This window comes from Nomascus leucogenys, chromosome 1a (assembly GCF_006542625.1).
Source record: "Nomascus leucogenys isolate Asia chromosome 1a, Asia_NLE_v1, whole genome shotgun sequence".
NCBI lineage: Eukaryota > Metazoa > Chordata > Mammalia > Primates > Hylobatidae > Nomascus > Nomascus leucogenys.
This window is the reverse complement of record NC_044381.1, coordinates 49,644,816-49,662,470: the sequence shown is the minus strand read 5'-3', so window position 1 is coordinate 49,662,470 and position 17,655 is coordinate 49,644,816. Positions and strand designations below refer to the sequence as shown.

The 17,655-nt window shown below is 39.0% G+C and overlaps 1 protein-coding gene across 1 annotated transcript; it reads left to right on the top strand.

Moving 5' to 3' along the window:
• Positions 1-7,063: 7,063 nt before the first annotated feature.
• RMI1 (RecQ mediated genome instability 1) lies at positions 7,064-11,427 on the top strand. Its single transcript, XM_030809452.1, has 2 exons — positions 7,064-7,148; positions 8,301-11,427. The coding sequence occupies exon 2, from the start codon at positions 8,337-8,339 to the stop codon at positions 10,212-10,214; it is 1,878 nt and encodes a 625-aa protein (XP_030665312.1). The 5' UTR covers positions 7,064-7,148; positions 8,301-8,336; the 3' UTR covers positions 10,215-11,427.
• Positions 11,428-17,655: the final 6,228 nt, after the last annotated feature.

The following is a 17,655-nucleotide window of genomic DNA, read 5'->3' as shown; positions in this document are numbered from 1 at the left end:
GTAAAAAGCACATCAAATAAATTTACCTACTGGTCTGATTGCAGTGATGTTTACAACTAATTGATCACAACCAATTATAGATTTCTTTATTCCTTCTCCATTTCCACTGCTTGAGTAGCCTAAAAAAAAAAAATTACCCTCAACAAATTTTAAATACATTTTATGGCATTGTTAATTTTGTGCATGTTGTTGTGCAACAGTTATCTAGAACTTTTTCACCTTGCATTACTGAAACTACCCATTTAGTGACAGCTCCCCATTTCTCCCCCCCCACAACACTTGACAACCACCATTCTACTTTCCATTTCTATGTGCTTGATTATATTAGGTACCTCATGTAAGTGGAATCATGCAGTATTTGTCCTTTTGTGATTGGCCTATTTTACTTAGCATAATGTCCTCAAGGTTAATTTATGTTGTGGCATATGATAGGATTTACTTCTTTTATAATACTAAACATTCCATGGTATGTATATGTTATGTTTTCTGTATCCTTCTATCTGGACATTTCGGTTGTTTCTATATCCTTAATGCGAGCTATGCTGCAACAAACGTGGATTGTGAGGTATCTCTTCAAGATCCTGTTTTCAGTTAATTTGGATATACACCTAGAAGTGGGATAATGTGGTAGTTCTAGTTTTAATTTTTTGAGAAAGCTCTATACTGTTTTCCATAGTAGCTTCACCATCTTACAATCATATTAACAGTGCACAGGGGTTTCAGTTTTCCCACATCCTCTCCAATACTTGTTATTTTCTGGTTTTTTGATATTGGCAATTCTAACGGGTATGAAGATGAGATCTCATTGTGGTTATGATTTGTATTTCTTTTATGATTAGTGATGTTGAGCATCTTTTCATCTGCTTGTTGACCATTGTATATCTTTTAATTATTATTATTATTATTGTTTTTAAGATAGGGTCTTGGTTTGTCACCCAGACTGGAGTACAGTCACACACTTATGGCTTGCTGCAGCCTTGACCTCAAGCAGTCCTCTCACCTCAGCCTCGTGAGTAGCTGGGACTACAGGCGTGTGCCACCATGCCTGGCTAATTTTTGTATTTTTTTGTAGAGATGGGGTTTTGCCATGTTGTCCAGGCTGGTCTTGAACTCTTAGGCTCAAGTGATCCACCTGCCTCCGCCTCCCAAAGTGCTGGGATTACAAGTGTGAGTCACTGTTACCAGCTCATTGTATATCTTTGGAGAAATGTCTATTCAAGCTCTTTGCCCATTTTCAAATTGGATTATTTTTTGTTGTTAATTATGAAGTTGAGAAGTTCTTTACATATTTTGGGTAATAACCCCTTATCTGATACGTGGTTTGCAAATATTTTCTCCCATTCCATAGATTGTCTTTTAACTCTGTTGATTGTGTCCTTTGGTGCACAGAAGTTTTTCAGTTTGATGTAGTCCCATTTGTCTATTTTTGCTTTTGTTACCTGTACTTTTGGTGTCATATCCAAGATGAAGCTTTTTCCCTATGTTTGCTTCTAGGAATTTTATAGTTTCAGGTGCTACCTTTAGACCTGTAATCCATTTTGAGTTAGTTTTTGTATATGGTGTGCGATAAGGTCCATCTTTAATCTTTTACATGGGCGTGTCCAGTTTTCTCAACACCATTTGCTGAAGAGAGTATCGTTTTTCCATTGTGGAGTCTTGGCACCATTGTCAAAGATTATTTGACCAGCTACTTCCTGGGATCAAGTGATCCTCCCACCTCAGCCTCCCAAGTAGCTGGGACCACCAGAAGGTGACATCACACCTGGCTGATTTTTGTATGTTTTGTAGAGATGGGGTTTTGTCATGTTGCCCAAGCTGGTCTTGAACTCCTGAGCTCAAGCGTTCTGCCCATCTCGGCCTCCCGAGTGTTGTGATTACAGGCATGAACCACCACGTCTAGCTCCCATATTTTTGTTATCTTATATTTTACATCCAGCTTGTTAGGTCTTCTGATACTTTTCTTTATCCTTAATGTTTTGTATTTTGCCATGTTACTGTGTATAAGTGTAGATTAAAAAAAATACTGATTAGCAGTAGAGAGTTTTTTCAACCTAGAAAATAATATCTTAGGCTGGGCGCAGTGGCTCACGCTTGTAATCCCAGCACTTTGGGAGGCCGAGGCAGGTGGATCACGAGGTCAGGAGATCGAGACCACGGTGAAACCCCGTCTCTACTAAAAATACAAAAAATTAGCCGGGCGTGGTGGCGGGCGCCTGTAGTCCCAGCTACTTGGAGAGGCTGAGGCAGGAGAATGGCGTGAACCCAGGAGGCGGAGCTTGCAGTGAGCCGAGATCGCGCCACTGCACTCCAGCCTGGGCGACAGAGCGAGACTCCATCTCAAAAAAAAAAAAAAAAAAAAAAAATCTTGGAAAAATTTCAACCATTATTTATTTATTTATTTTGAGATGAAGTCTCACTCTATCACCCAGGCTGGTGTGCAGTGGCAAGATCTCAGCTCACCACAACCTCCACCTCCCAGATTCAAGCCATTCTCCTGCCTCAGCCTCCCGAGTACCAGGGATTACAGGTGCGTGCAACCATGCCCAGCTGATTTTTGTGTTTTGAGTAGAGATGGGGTTTCACCATTGTTGGCCAGGGTGGTCTTGAACTCCTGACCTTGTGATCCACCTGCCTTGGCCTCCCAAAATGCTGGCATTACAGGCATGAGCCACTGCCCCTGGCCTCAACCATTATTTTTTAAAAAACATTTCCTTCACCTTTTCTATTTTTTCTTTCTGAAATTGCAATTATTTCACTGTTGGAACCTATATTCCCTACTTCTTAGTTCTTTTTTCCTCATTGTGTAATATCTTTTTTTTTTTTTCTTTTTTTTTTATTGAGACAGAGTCTCACTCTGTTGTGCAGGGTAGAGTGCAATAGCATGATCGCAGATCACTGCAACCTCTGCCTCCCGGGTTCAAGCAATTCTCCTGTGTCAGCCTCCCAAGCAGCTGGGACTACAGGCACATGCCACCACGCCCGGCTAATTTCTGTATTTTTAGTAGAGACGGGGTTTCACCGTATTGGTCAGGCTCTTCTTGAACTCCTGACCTCAGGTGATCCACTCACCTCAGCCTCCCAGAGTGCTGGGATTACAGGCATGAGCCACCGCGCCCAGTGTGTAATATCTTAATCTTTCTTTATACTGTGTTCTAGGTAATTTCTAATGCATAAGTTATCTCCTCATTTGTTGTTAGCTGGATGTTTATCTCATCTATTGATTTTAATTTTAGAGACCATTTTCTGTTTCCAAGATTTGCAGTAGATTCTTTTTATAAATGCCTGTGATCATTTAATTATCTTCTTTTCTTCTTTTAGGATGTTAGTCCCACTTAAGTATATTTAGTATGCTCAAAGAGATAAAAAAAAAAAAAATTAAGATTCTTCATTTAAAAAACTGTCTTCAGGTGTAAATTCTATTTGCTCTGTCTGCTGATTGGTAGTAATTTTCCTAAAGTATATTATAATTTTGGTTTGCAGGCTCACGTTGGATTGTTTTTTTCCTGTGTGTGTTTTACCCTTTTTGTGTGGCTTTGGAGTTTACTCCACCTGTCCCTCTGGCTGACATAGCTCTAGGTCAGCTGTTTCATTCGGAATTTGGGTTTTTACTTTGTGAATAGCCCAGTTCTGGACCACACTACGTGTGTTATATGTGTTATGCAGGCCCAGTGTCTATTCTCAGGGCAACTCTGTTCCCGCCACATGTAGGTGTTGGGTGGAACTTTTTTTGGCTCAGTTCCAGCAAGGAGTCTGTTTCTGGTCTTCTGTCCCATCCATGGCATGCTGGATTTCTGGAGCTTTATATCTTTAGCTACACTGTTTTTAGCTAAGTGCCCTTTTCCTGGGGGCTGCATGGCTTTAGTGCCCACTTAACCACTCTTAAGTTTGTCATCTGTTCCTGACCCACGAAGATCTTACTCTTGTTATTGAGTGTAGCCAAATATTTAAAGTTTTGTCTAGTTTCTTGTATATCCATCTAGAGGTACTTTATGTTTATTAAGTAATAATGTGCTTATTTTCCTTTGTTTTGTATACAAAAGTTAGCATACTATATATCCTATTAGTTCATTCTCGTTCTGCTGTAAATAAATACCTGAGACTGGATAATTTATAAAGAAAAGAGGTTTAAATTGGCTCATGGTTCTGCAGGCTGTACAGGAAGCAGGCTGGGGAGGCCTCAGGAAACTTAAAATCATGACGAAAGTGAAGGCAAAGCAGGTGCATCTTATGTGGCCAGAGCAGGGGGAGGGCAGAAAGGGAGAAGGTGTCACACACTTTTTTTTTTTTTAATCAGGCATTTATAAACAAGAAAGCATACATTAATTACATAAAAATAGTTTTTGAATAACAGAGTAAGCATCATATTGTCATTAGCAACAACATAGGACATGGGGCGGGATGCAGGGTTCTGGGTGGTTTTAAAGATAGAGGTGGATTCCCCCCACCTCCTTTTTTTTTTGCAGGGCTCTGGGTGGTTTTAAAGGTAGAGGTGGGTCCCCTCCCCCCCCCTTTTTTTTGTTGAGATAGAGTTTCGCTCTTGTTGCCCAGGCTGGAGTGCAATGGCGCAATCTCAGCTCACCACAACCTCTGCCTCCCAAGTTCAGGCAATTCTCCTGCCTCAGCCTCCTGAGTAGCTGGGATTACAGGCATGTGCCACCACGCCCGGCTAATTTTGTATTTTTAGTAGAGATGGGGTTTCTCCATGTTGGTCAGGCTGGTCTTAGTGGTCTCGAACTCCCGACCTCAGGTGATCCGTCCACCTTGGCCTCCCAAAGTGCTGGGATTACAGGTGTGAGCTACTGTGCCTGGCCCTTTTTTTCCCTTAATTGAAAAAAAAAAAAAAAAAAAGAAATTATTTGTTACTCCTGACTTAAAGCAAGAACAAATGCCTCCCTGGACCCTGGTGGGCTGTGTAACAGGGCGGGTCAGAGAGGAGTGAGGAGGGCTCCGCACCCACTGGGAGGAGGGTGTCACATGGAAAACGGGCATAGTGGCTTCTTCTCCTCATCTGTGCCACACACATTTTTAAACAACCAGGTCTCAGGAGCACTTACTATCGTGAGAGCAGCACTGAGGGGGAAATCCATCCCCATGATTCAGTCACCTCCTACCAGGTCTTACCTCCAACACTGGGGATTTGGGTGGGGCCACAGACCCAAACCGTATCACCTATACTTTGCTTTTCTTAATAAGATAGGGAGTATTTTTTTTTTTTCCAAAAGACAAAGTCTTGCTCTGTCGCCCAGGTGGAGTACAGTGGTACAGTCATAGCTCACTGTAGCTTTGACCTCTGGGCTCAAGCAATCCTCCCATCTCAGTCTCCCTAGTAGCTGGGACTACAGGCATGCACCACCATGCTCAGCTAATTAAAAAAAAAATTTAAAGATGGGATCTTGCTTTGTTGCCCAGGCTGGTCTTGAACTCCTGGGCTCAAGTGATCCTCCCACCTTGGCCTCCCAGAGTGCTGGGTTTACAGGCGTGAGCTACCATGCCCAGCCAAGATAGGAAGTATTTCCATTTGGTAAATCAGAGAGCTGGCATGGAGATTTGGTTTCTTGGTTAAGGCGACCTGCTGATTTGACCTGCATAGTTTATCTTCATCACAACAAGTAAAGACTTTTCATACTTTTGAATTTTTACATTGTTTTTTACATATAGTTTAAAAAATGTTTATACTCTCATTTTCTTTAATATAAAGATTAATCAGTTCTATAATTATGACCTTAACTTCCCCATGTCCTTTAAATTCTAATCATCCATTAAATTAAATTAATAATGTACCCACTGTTTATAGATTCCTGAGAACTATATGCTTCTATGTCTTCTTTTATGGGATATTTAAAAATTTTTAATGGTAGCAAGCACTTACATACATTTACTATGTGCTAGGACAGAAGTACAGAACAAAAGAGGAGAAATTGTTTAGAGGCAGTGATAAGGAATCCATGTCACTGAGAAATGTGAAAAGATGTTCAACTGCTAGCATTAGAATCAGCAATAAACTGAAGTTTTAGTTCCTTCCATTTCTCAGGCATGCGCTGCATTTCTTTCAGCTGTTTTTGGGGATGCAATGTAAAATAGTTTTGTTATAGCAGTAGCTTAAGGTGAGCTGTATTAGCATTTTCAGGGTTTAAACCCCTAAAATCTCAGGTAGGTATATATTATTTTCTTGAGAACCTACAAAAAAGTCTCATTTCAGTAATTTCAGAGCATTGTAGGACTTATCCAATGTAGGACTTGGTCATTCAGTCTAAAATAATGGCTGGGCGCAATTGCTCACACCTGTAATCCCAGGACTTTGGAAGGCTGAGGTGGGCAGATCACTTGAGGTCAGGAATTTGAGACCAGCCTGGCCAACATGGCAAAACCCTGTCTCTACTAAAAATACAAAAATTAGCCAGGTGTGGTGGCACACGCCTGTAGTCCCAGCTACTGGGGATGCTGAGGCAGGAGAATTGATTGAACCTGGGAGGCAGAGGTTGCAGTGAGCCGAGATTGCACCACTGCAGTCCACCCTGGGCGACAGAGCAAGACTGTCTCAAAAAAGTAAAATAAAATAACAATAAGTATAGTTTTTGAGTGGCTGCTTTTTGTCAGTTGCTATAGTAGGCACTGTAAGTCTAATAGTAGTATACATTTACTGAGTTCTCGCTATGTGCCAGGTGCTGCTTTTTTCATATTAATCTAATCTGCATAATAAGCCTGAGGAAAATCCTGTTATTCTTGTTTTACAAATCAGATAAGGATAAGTAGGATATCGTGAAGTTGAGTAACTTGTTTGGAGTCGGAGTTTTTAAGTAAGAGTTTATAAGTCTAGCACCAGAGATGTACTCTTAACATCAAATACTATACCTCCTATCTTCTTTAATTTTCACAGTAAGCCTATGAGGTAAGTATATAGAAAAGGAAACAGGCTTAGAGAGAATGTGTAACTTTCTTATGGTCGCTTGTTTCTGATCCCCATGAACCATACCATCAAACTCTTGGACTTAAGAAAATAGTCCAGTCTTTCTACAACTTCATCTTATAACTCTTACTGCTTTTTGTCTTATCTCCCAGGGCCATTTCTGAGCAGTGGAGGTTTCAAGTAATCCACTAACAACCAGTTCCAAATTCTGTCATCAAATCCTGTGCTGCTGTTCCTCGTGGTAAGTTTTGTTATGTACATAGTAAAACTTTAATATATTTTTCTTCGTAAATATCTTAATCTGTAGAAGGAACAAAGTATACTTTTGTGAACCCATGATTGATTGGGCTTTATTGTTTTGCTACTGCTTTATCATACTGAGAAAATCAGAAGTTAAATATTTATATATTTGCTTGGCCAGACTTTTGAAAATATTTAGCCCAACAAATAAGATGCTTTACATCTGTCAGCTCAGAGTCTGCTGTTATTTGTTATAATTTTATCTTTAGACCACATATTCAAGTACTAAATGGACAGACACAGTGGTATGTTTTAATAGAGTTAAATTAGAACTATTGTACATACATAAAGAACATTAGTGAACATTGTTTCTTAACTAAATTTTAAATGATTAGAATGTGATTATTAGATCAATTATAATATATTATACAGTAGTCTCCCTTTCTCCGTGGTTTTGCTTTCCATGGTTTCAGTTATCTGCAGTCAACCAAGATCTGAAAATATTTAGCGGAGAATTCCAGAAATAATTCATAAGTTTTAAATTTAGTGCTGTTCCGAATAGTGTAATGAAATCATACCCTGGACTTGAATCATCCCTTCGTCCAGCATATTTATGCTGTTTACACTACCCACCCTTTAGTCACTTAGTAGCTGGTTGGTTATCGGATTTAAAAAAATAGTATATATTAAGTTTGATAATATTTAGAGTTTCAGACATCCACTGGGGGTATCGGAGCATATTCCACATAGATAAGGGAGGCTACTGTAACTACTGTTTACTGAGTATCCTTTATAGGTCTGACATTATGCTTTACAAATATAATTCATGTGATCCTGTTAACAATCCTATAAGATAGATGGTAGTGTTGACATTTTATAGATGAAAAAACTGGTTACAGAAGTTGATAATTTTATAGTAGGTCACATAGCTTGTAACTTGACAGAGCCAGCTTTCAAACCTAGGTATAGCTGTCTCAAACCTTTTGATTTTCTCATTATACCATCTGATGATGTGTAGTGTTTCAATTTCGACCATGTAAGATGCTGAAGAGTGAACAATCTAAAGGGTGTGCCCGTCTGTGCATTGTAGAGAATTACAGAAGCTATATTCAAATATACTGAATTATCTAATTTTTTTGTTTTTTGTTTTCAGGTAATAGATGCATATTATTTCTTTTATTTAAAAGAAATGAATGTGACTAGTATTGCATTAAGAGCTGAAACCTGGCTTTTAGCTACATGGCATGTTAAAGTACCTCCGATGTGGCTGGAAGCTTGTATTAACTGGATTCAAGAAGAAAATAATAATGTTAACTTGAGTCAGGCCCAAATGAATAAACAAGTGTTTGAGCAGTGGCTCCTTACTGATCTGAGGGATTTGGAGCATCCTCTTTTACCTGATGGCATTTTAGAAATTCCAAAAGGAGAATTAAATGGATTTTATGCTCTGCAGATTAATTCCTTGGTTGATGTAAGTCAGCCTGCGTACTCCCAGATACAGAAGTTGAGAGGAAAGAATACAACAAATGATCTAGTTACAGCTGAAACACAAGTAACCCCAAAACCTTGGGAAGCAAAGCCTTCACGAATGTTGATGCTGCAGCTAACTGATGGAATTGTACAAATACAGGGAATGGAATATCAGCCTATTCCAATTCTTCATGGTGATCTTCCTCCAGGTACAAAAATTTTGATTTATGGAAATATATCTTTCCGTCTTGGTGTTCTCTTATTGAAACCAGAAAATGTGAAAGTGTTAGGAGGTGAAGTAGATGCTCTTTTAGAAGAATATGCCCAAGAAAAAGTACTTGCAAGATTAATAGGGGAACCTGATCCTGTAGTTTCAGTCATACCAAACAATTCTAACGAAAACATTCCCAGAGTTACAGATGTTCTAGATCCTGCATTAGGTCCTTCTGATGAAGAACTCTTGGCAAGTCTTGATGAAAATGATGAGCTTACAGCAAATAATGACACTTCTTCAGAAAGATGTTTCACCACAGGTAGTTCCTCAAATACCATTCCCACAAGACAGTCAAGTTTTGAGCCAGAATTTGTTATTTCTCCAAGACTAAAAGAGGAACCATCAAACCTATCTGTGCATGTCATGGATGGGGAATTAGATGACTTTTCATTGGAGGAGGCCTTGCTTTTGGAAGAAACTGTCCAGAAAGAACAGATGGAAACTAAAGAATTGCAACCATTGACTTTTAACAGAAATGCCAATCGAAGTATAGAGAGATTTTCACATAATCCTAATACTACGAATAATTTTTCTTTGACTTGCAAAAATGGAAACAATAATTGGAGTGAAAAAAATATATCTGAACAAATGACTAATGAAGACAAATCATTTGGTTGTCCATCTGTTAGAGACCAAAACAGGAGTATTTTTTCAGTTCATTGTAATGTACCCTTAGCCCATGATTTTACAAATAAAGAAAAGAACTTAGAGACAGATAATAAGATGAAACAAACCAGCAGTTCAGATGGACATACCTTAAATAATAAAATATTAAATAGAGAGGTAGTCAACTATGTACAGAAGAGGAGTTCACAAATTTCTAATGAAAATGATCGTAATTTACAGAGTTGTTCTTTAAGATCATCAGAGAATAGCATTAATCTTTCTATTGCCATGGATTTGTATTCTCCACCCTTTATCTATTTGTCTGTTCTAATGGCCAGCAAACCAAAGGAAGTTACAACAGTGAAAGTGAAAGCATTTATTGTAACCTTAACTGGAAATCTCTCAAGTTCTGGTGGCATTTGGAGTATAACTGCAAAGGTGTCTGACGGTACTGCATATCTAGATGTAGACTTTGTGGATGAAATACTTACTAGCTTGATAGGGTTCTCAGTACCAGAAATGAAACAGTCAAAAAAGGATCCTCTTCAATACCAAAAGTTCCTGGAAGGGTTGCAGAAATGTCAGAGAGATCTAATAGATTTGTGCTGTCTAATGACTATTTCATTTAATCCTTCCTTGTCTAAAGCAATGGTACTGGCATTACAAGATGTTAATATGGAACACTTTGAGAATCTAAAGAAGCGGTTAAATAAATAATTAAACTAAAATAGTATTAGGAACAATTAAAAACAACAAGGAAATATTTAGAATTTGTTCACAATTTTACTTATGAGAATTTGTGTAAAAAGGAAAAATGAAATTTCATAGCTTATTTCAGTTTAATTTTAAAGTGTTTAATCATGTTTGTTATATGTGGAGCTTTTGAAAATAATCTTTTTTTTTTTTTTTTTTTTTTTTAAAGTCAGGGTCTTGCTCTGTTGCCCAGGCTAGAGTGCAGTGGCATGATCATAGGTTATTGCATCAACCTCTTGAGCTCAAGCGATCCTCCTGCCTTAGCCTCTTGAGTTGCTGGGACTATAGGCATGTACCACCATGCCCAGCTAATTTATTATTACTATTATTATTTTGTAGGGACAGAGTTTTGCTATGTTGCCCAGATTGGTCTCAAACTCCTGGTCTCTCAATCCTGCTGTCTTGGCCTCCAAAATTTAATTTTTTTAAAAGTAACTGTCAGATAGAGGAATATGGTGACCCACTATTGTTGAGAAATTTGTTTTCCACTTGTCATGTCACATAAGATGATTGCTAAAATATTGTACTGGTGTTCAGTGGTGAGTCATTGTTGAAAGTTAATAATTATAAATAGGTAATTTCCTTCTAATATGTTGGTACTGTCTATGGCCATACCACCCTGAACATGCCTGAGCTTGTCATAATATGTTGAGTACCCAAAAGATTTGTTTATATTGTTAATCTTAGGGAAAAAAAATTAAAATCCAGTAGATCAGAACATCAGGCTTTCAGATGCAAATTGATTTACTGGTTTTTATTTTGCTGATTGTAATATTTGGTATATTTAAGGTAATGTAGTTAACTAGATGCTATTTCATAGATTATATTGAATGATTTAAAACTTTATTTTCAAGGATAGTTTATTTTAAATGGCATATTGAAAACATCATTATTAAGATCCAGTAGGCAGGACATTTATTGGATTAAAATGAGGCATTTATCTATGTCTTTAGGTGTCATTGTTCCCTTTCTGAATTAGCTGTACATATAAGCCTTCCTTTGGTTTTAAGTACTGATTTTTTTAAAAAAAAAAAAAGAGGGACTGTTTACCATTCTTCCACTGTGCTGTTATAAAGTTTCATTTGAAAGGTAATATTGTTTTTATTAATCTTTTTTCTTAAAATGATTTGAAGTGCTTTGAATTTTAAAACATTAAAGAAATCCTTAAATAACAAAATACATTGGTGTTTTATTGAAAATAATGTAACAAAATATCAGGAAGATAAATACATGTATGAAAATATGATAATAGAAGTAGAAGAGAAAGATTTTTAAAATATTTTCATTGTTGTATCAGGGTTCAAAGCACCAGGACACAGATATTGCTGATATATGCCCTAGTAATAATCTTGTCTATATACTTGCATAGCTTTTTAATAAGTGATCTGAATGGGATAGCATTATCTTTCATTATCTTTTCATTAAATTTTCTCCTTCTATACTCTTATCTCTGTGAATGGGGCTTGAAAATTGGGATTAGAATTTCTTTTCATATTGTCATTAAAGACTGGCTATCGTACTTTTTATCAATCTATGCTACTATATTGGTTCTTGGTGCATTCTGTTTCTAGTCTTCTCTGGCCTGGATTACTGCAGTGGTTTACTAATTGGTCTTTTATCTTATTTTGCCCTCAAACCATGCTCCATAATGTTACCAGAGTGATCTTTCGAAAATAAGTTTCTTCTTGTTTTCTCCTCATTAACCTTTAATACCAACCTCCTCCCACCCCATTACTTATAGGGTGAAGTCCAAACTCCTCATTGAGTATGGAAGGACTTTCATGATCTGGCCCCTGACTTCTTTTTTTAGCCTTATCTTGCCCCATTACTCTTTGCCTCTGAGTTTTAGGGGTACCAAGTTATTTGTAGTGCAATAAACATGTGGAAGAATATACCTCTTACTTTCATACTCATGCTTATAGTGCCTGATCCCCCTACCTTCCTAAATCATTCAGTTTAAGCTTTAGGTGCCTGTTACAGTGATTCATGAATTCCCCTGCCCACTTGCATGCTCTCCTGTACGTTGTACAGACTAATATTATGTGTGTTTTTACTATGCTTGTTTCTCTGTTATTCTGCTGCTACATTTTTGGTAGGATAAGTCTTTTGGGGCTGTCCTGTGTGCATTGTAGGATATTTAGCAACATCTTTGGCCTCTGCCCACTGGATGTGAGCAGTATCCTTCCAGTTGTGACAACCAAAAATTTCTCCTGACATTGCCAGATAGTCTCTGGAGCTAGAGATGCCCCCAGTTGAGAACCATTGTTCTGTTGGAATATAAGCTGCTTGACGGTATGGTTGAGGGGTTTACCTTGTAGCTCCAGTAAGTATTTCATCAAATCTGATCATCTTCTGTTGCCTGATATCTTTTGTGATTTCCCGTCATCCATTCCAATAGCATGGTACTTAAAGCCCTGACACCTATGCATACACAGCATCTCAAAGAGCTGCCCTCTTTAGTGAAAGAATACATTAGGGCCGGGCGCGGTGGCTCAAGCCTGTAATCCCAGCACTTTGGGAGCTGAGGCAGGTGGATCACAAGGTCAGGAGATCAAGACCATCCTGGCCAACATGGTGAAACCCTGTCTCTACTAAAAATACAAAAAAAATTAGCTCAGCATGGCGGTGCGCACCGTAGTCCCAGCTACTCAGGAGGCTGAGGCAGGAGAATTGCTTGAACCCGGGAGGCGGAGCCTGCAGTGAGCCAAGATGCCACTGCACTCCAGCCTGGCGACAGAGTGAGACTCCATCTCAAAAAAAAAAATAGATTAGAAAAATATGGCCTGTAGTAAAGAGTGACTATGAGACAACTTGGATGACTTGGTTTAGATTCTGGTTGGGTGGGGGAAAATGTGTTCTTTACCCTGAGAATTTGTAGCCATAGGTCTGTGCTTATGTGAGGCTAACCAGACACTTAAAAGTTACCTACACGATATCTCTGGACTAATAATTTAACACAAAAGAGAATGATCCTAAGAGTTCCTGGGAGTAGCAAATGGGAAGAAAAAAATAAGCATAATCAGATGAGCTTTCTCTTTCTCTTGGGAGTGACTCTGCTTTCAGAGTACAATAGTCCTTTGGTGTCCATGAGGGACTGGTTTCGAACCTTCCACGTATACCAATATCCAGATGCTCAAGTTTCTGATATAAAATGGCACAGTATTTGCATATAACCTATGCACATACTCCTATATACTTTAAATAATTTAATTTCTAGGTTACTTATAATTCTTTTTTTTTTTTTTTTTTTGAGACAGGGTCTTGTTCTGTCACCCTGGCTAGAGTGCAGTGACACAATTACAGCTTACTTCAGCCTTGACCTCCTGGGTTCAAGTGATTCTCTTGTGTCAGCCTGCCAAGTAGCTGGGACCACAGTTGTATGCCACCTCGCCCAGCTAATTAAACTTTTTTTGTAGAGATAGTGTCTCACCATGTTGGCCAGGCTGGTCTCCAACTCCTGTCCTCAAGCAATTGTCCTGCCTCTGCCTCCTGAAGTGCTTAATACAATGTAACTGCTATGTAAATAGTTGTTATATTGTATTGTTTAGAGAATAATGACAAGGAAAAAATGTCTGTACATGTTGAGTACAGATGCATTTTTATTTTGAATATTTCTGATCCATGGTTGGTTGAATCCCTGGGTGTGAGGGTTGACCGTATATGTTCTTTGCCTGTTCATTCTTAAGTCTTAATTGGTTGGCCCTTGTCCTGGGTCCAGTACTGCTTGTGACTTGGTGGGTTAGTCTACCTAATTCTGGAGTTAGTAGGCACCACATGAAGCTCTTAGACATTCAATTATTTTTAGACTTAACAATGTAGTATGCTTGAAAAAAGACAAGATTGAAAGTTTTAGTTAACTGGGAACTGAAAAACTAAATAGATTTTTTTTTTTTTGATACAGGGTCTTACTTTTTCACCCAGGCTGGAGTGCAGTGATGCAATCATGGCCCACTGCAGCCTCGACCTCCTGGGCTCAAGCGATCCTCCCTCCACAGTCTCTGGGTAGCTGGGACTACAGGTATGCGCCACCAGGCCCAGATAATTTTTTCGTGTTTTTAGTAGAAATGGGGTTTTGCCATTTCTACCTAGGCTGGTTGCAAACTCCTGAGCTCAAGCAATCCACCTGCCTTGGCCTCCAAAGTACTGGGATTGCAGGTGTGAGCCACAGTGCCTAGCCTAAGTGGAAATTCTAACAACAACAACAACAACAACAACAAAAACAAGAGCTAAAATTAAGAATTTGATGAGGCCGGGTGCTGTGGCTCACGCCTGTAATCCCTGCACTTTGGGAGGCCAAGGCGGGCGGATCACCTGGGGTGGTGGTGCATGCCTGTGATCCCAGCTACTCGGGAGGCTGAGGCAGGAGAATCACTTGAACCCAGGAGGCGGAGGTCGTGGTGAGCCGAGATCGCGCCTTTGCACTCCAGCCTGGGCAACAAGAGCAAAACTCTCTCAAAAAAAAAAAAAAAAAATTTTTTTTTTGATGAATGAGTTTCAAACCAGATGAAACAAAGCTGAGGACAGTGAAATAAGTTTGGTCAGAAGAAAAAAATTCTGAATGATACATACAGAGACAAAAGGATGGAAAAGAACCAGAAAGCAATGTAACAGAAGGGCTAACATTAAGCAACTGGAGTTCTAGAAAGAGCAAAGTAGAGAATATTTGGAGTTAATGCTTAAGAATTTCATAAAACTCATGAAGATCATCAAGCTATAGATTTCAAAAGCTCTGCAAACCTCAAGCAAAATAAATTTTAAAAATACACATACAAATATTACTAATATAGTTGAAAAGTAAAGAAAAAATGTAGAGCAGTGACAAAAATGAGGTATATTACCTTCTAAGGACCAAAACGTGACAACTGACTTCTCAATACAAACAATGGGAATCAGAAGATAATGGACTGACATTTTCAATGTGATGACATAACTGCCAACCTAGAGTCTATAATAAGCAAAACTGTCCTTAAAAATAGGGTGCAATAGGAAAAATTAAAGTTTCAGCCAGACATGGTGGCTAACACCTGTAATCCCAACACTTTGGGAGGCTGAGGCCCATGGATCACTTGAGGTCAGGAGTTTGTGACCAACCTGGCCAACATGGTGAAACCCTGTCTCTACTAAAGATACACAAATTAGTCGGACGTGGTGGTGTGCACTTGTAATCTCAGCTACTTGGGATACTCAGGAAGCTGAGGCAGGAGAAATGCTTGAACCTGGGAGGCAGAAGTTGCAGTTGGCTGAGATCATGTCACTGCACTCAGCCTGGGCAACAGAGTGAGACTGTCTCAAAAAACAAAAAGCAAAAAAAGCAAAACATTTCACACGAAAAATGAGAATTTCCCAACAAATCCTGCACACACAAAAAAATTGCCTTTAAGCAGAGGGAGAACATTACCAGATAGAAGCTTGGAGATGCAAGAAGGAATATGAATTAAAAGGGTAAATATATGGATTAAATGCATAGTAATTGTTTTTCTTTTTTTTGGAGTCAGGGTTTTACTCTCACTCAGACTGGAGTACAGTGATGTGATCATGTCTCACTGCAGCTTTGAACTCTTGGGTTCAAACAATCTTCCCTCTTCAGCCTCCTTAGTAGCTGGGACTACAGGTGCATAACACCATACCTAGCTAAGTTTAAAAAAAAAATTTGTAGAGACAAGGTCTCACGATATTGTCCAGGGTGATACTGAGCTTCTGGCCTCGAGCGATCCTTCTGCCTCAGCTTCCCGAGTTGCTGGGATTACAGGCGTGAGCCACTGCACCCAGCATAAATGAATAGTGATTTTAAAACAGGCCAGGCTCAGTGGCTCACACCTGTAATCCTAGCACTTTGGGAAACCAAGGTGGGTGGATTGCTTGAGGCCAGGATTTCCAGACCAGCCTGGCTAACATGGTGAAACCCTGTCTCTACTAAAAATAGCAAAAATCAACTGGGTATGGTGGTGCATGCCAGTAATCCCAGCTACTTGGGAGACTTGAGGCTTGAGGATTGCTTGAACTCAGGAGGTGGAGGTTGCAGTGAGCCAAGATCACGCCACTGCAGCCCAGCCTGGGTGACAGAGTGAGAATCTGAATTTTAAAAAGAAAAAAAAGCATATATCTTGGGAGAGGGATAAATCAAGTTAAAATGTTTTAATGGCCTTATTTTCTGAGAAAAGATTAAGCTGTAGTTTTATATTAAACTTTTTTTCTTTTTTAAAGTTTTTATTTTTCCTTTCCAACCCTGGCCTACAGATATATTAAGCTCGAATATTCAAAGTTGCTTTTATAATACTCAGGGTAACCACTTTAAAAGATTTTTAAGATCTTAAAAGTATTGCCACCAAGCTAATGGGACAAAAATTTGATAATACAGAACAAATTGCACTCAACCCAAAGGAAGGCAGGAAAGAGGAAATAACAAAGAAAGTGTGGCATATGGGGAAAAGCAGTTGGTGAGGTGATAAATTTAAATGCAAATCTATTAGAAATTGCATTAAATGTAAATAGGCTAAATCCTCTAAGAGAAACAAGATAATAATACAGCCAATTTATAAGATGCATAAAATGCAAAGATAGAGAAAGATGAAAGGGAAAGGTTATAAAAAGATGTCCAAACACCAAAAGAAAGCTGCTGTGGCCGGGCGCGGTGGCTCACGCCTGTAATCCCAGTACTTTGGGAGGCTGAGACGGGCGGATCACGAGGTCAGGAGATCGAGACCATCTTGGCTAACTCGGTGAAACCCCGTTTCTACTAAAAATACAAAAAAAAAAAAAGCCGGGCGTGTTGGCGGGCGCCTGTAGTCCCAGCTACTCGGGAGGCTGAGGCAGGAGAATGGCGTGAACCCGGGAGGCGGAGCTTGCAGTGAGCTAAGATCGTGCCACTGCACTCCAACCTGGGGGACACAGTGAGACTCCGTCTCAAAAAAAAAAAAAAAAAAAAAGAAAGCTGCTGTGGCTATAATAATATCAAACAGTAGAATTTCAGTCAAAAGACTTAGTAAAGAGAAACAGTTGCCAGTGATAAAAGGGCTAATTCACAAGGAAGGTTTAACAATGCTAGACATACAATTCAATAATAGCTTCTAAATTTATCAGAGAACTATAAGGAAAAATAGAAAATCCACAACCATAAAGGAAGATTACACACACAATCAAAAATGTTGGCAGAGATACAGAAAATACAATTAAACGACCTAGTCAACATTTATAGAAAACAAATGCGTGGTACCTTCTTTTTTTTTTTTTTTTTTTTTTTTTTTGAGACGGAGTCTTGCTGTTGCCCAGGCTGGAGCGCAATGGCACATTCTTGGCTCACTGCAACCTCTGCCTCCCAGGTTCAAGCAATTGTCCTGCCTCAGCCTCCTGAGTAGCTGGGATTACAGGTGCCTGCCACCACATCCAGCTAATTTTTGTATTTTTA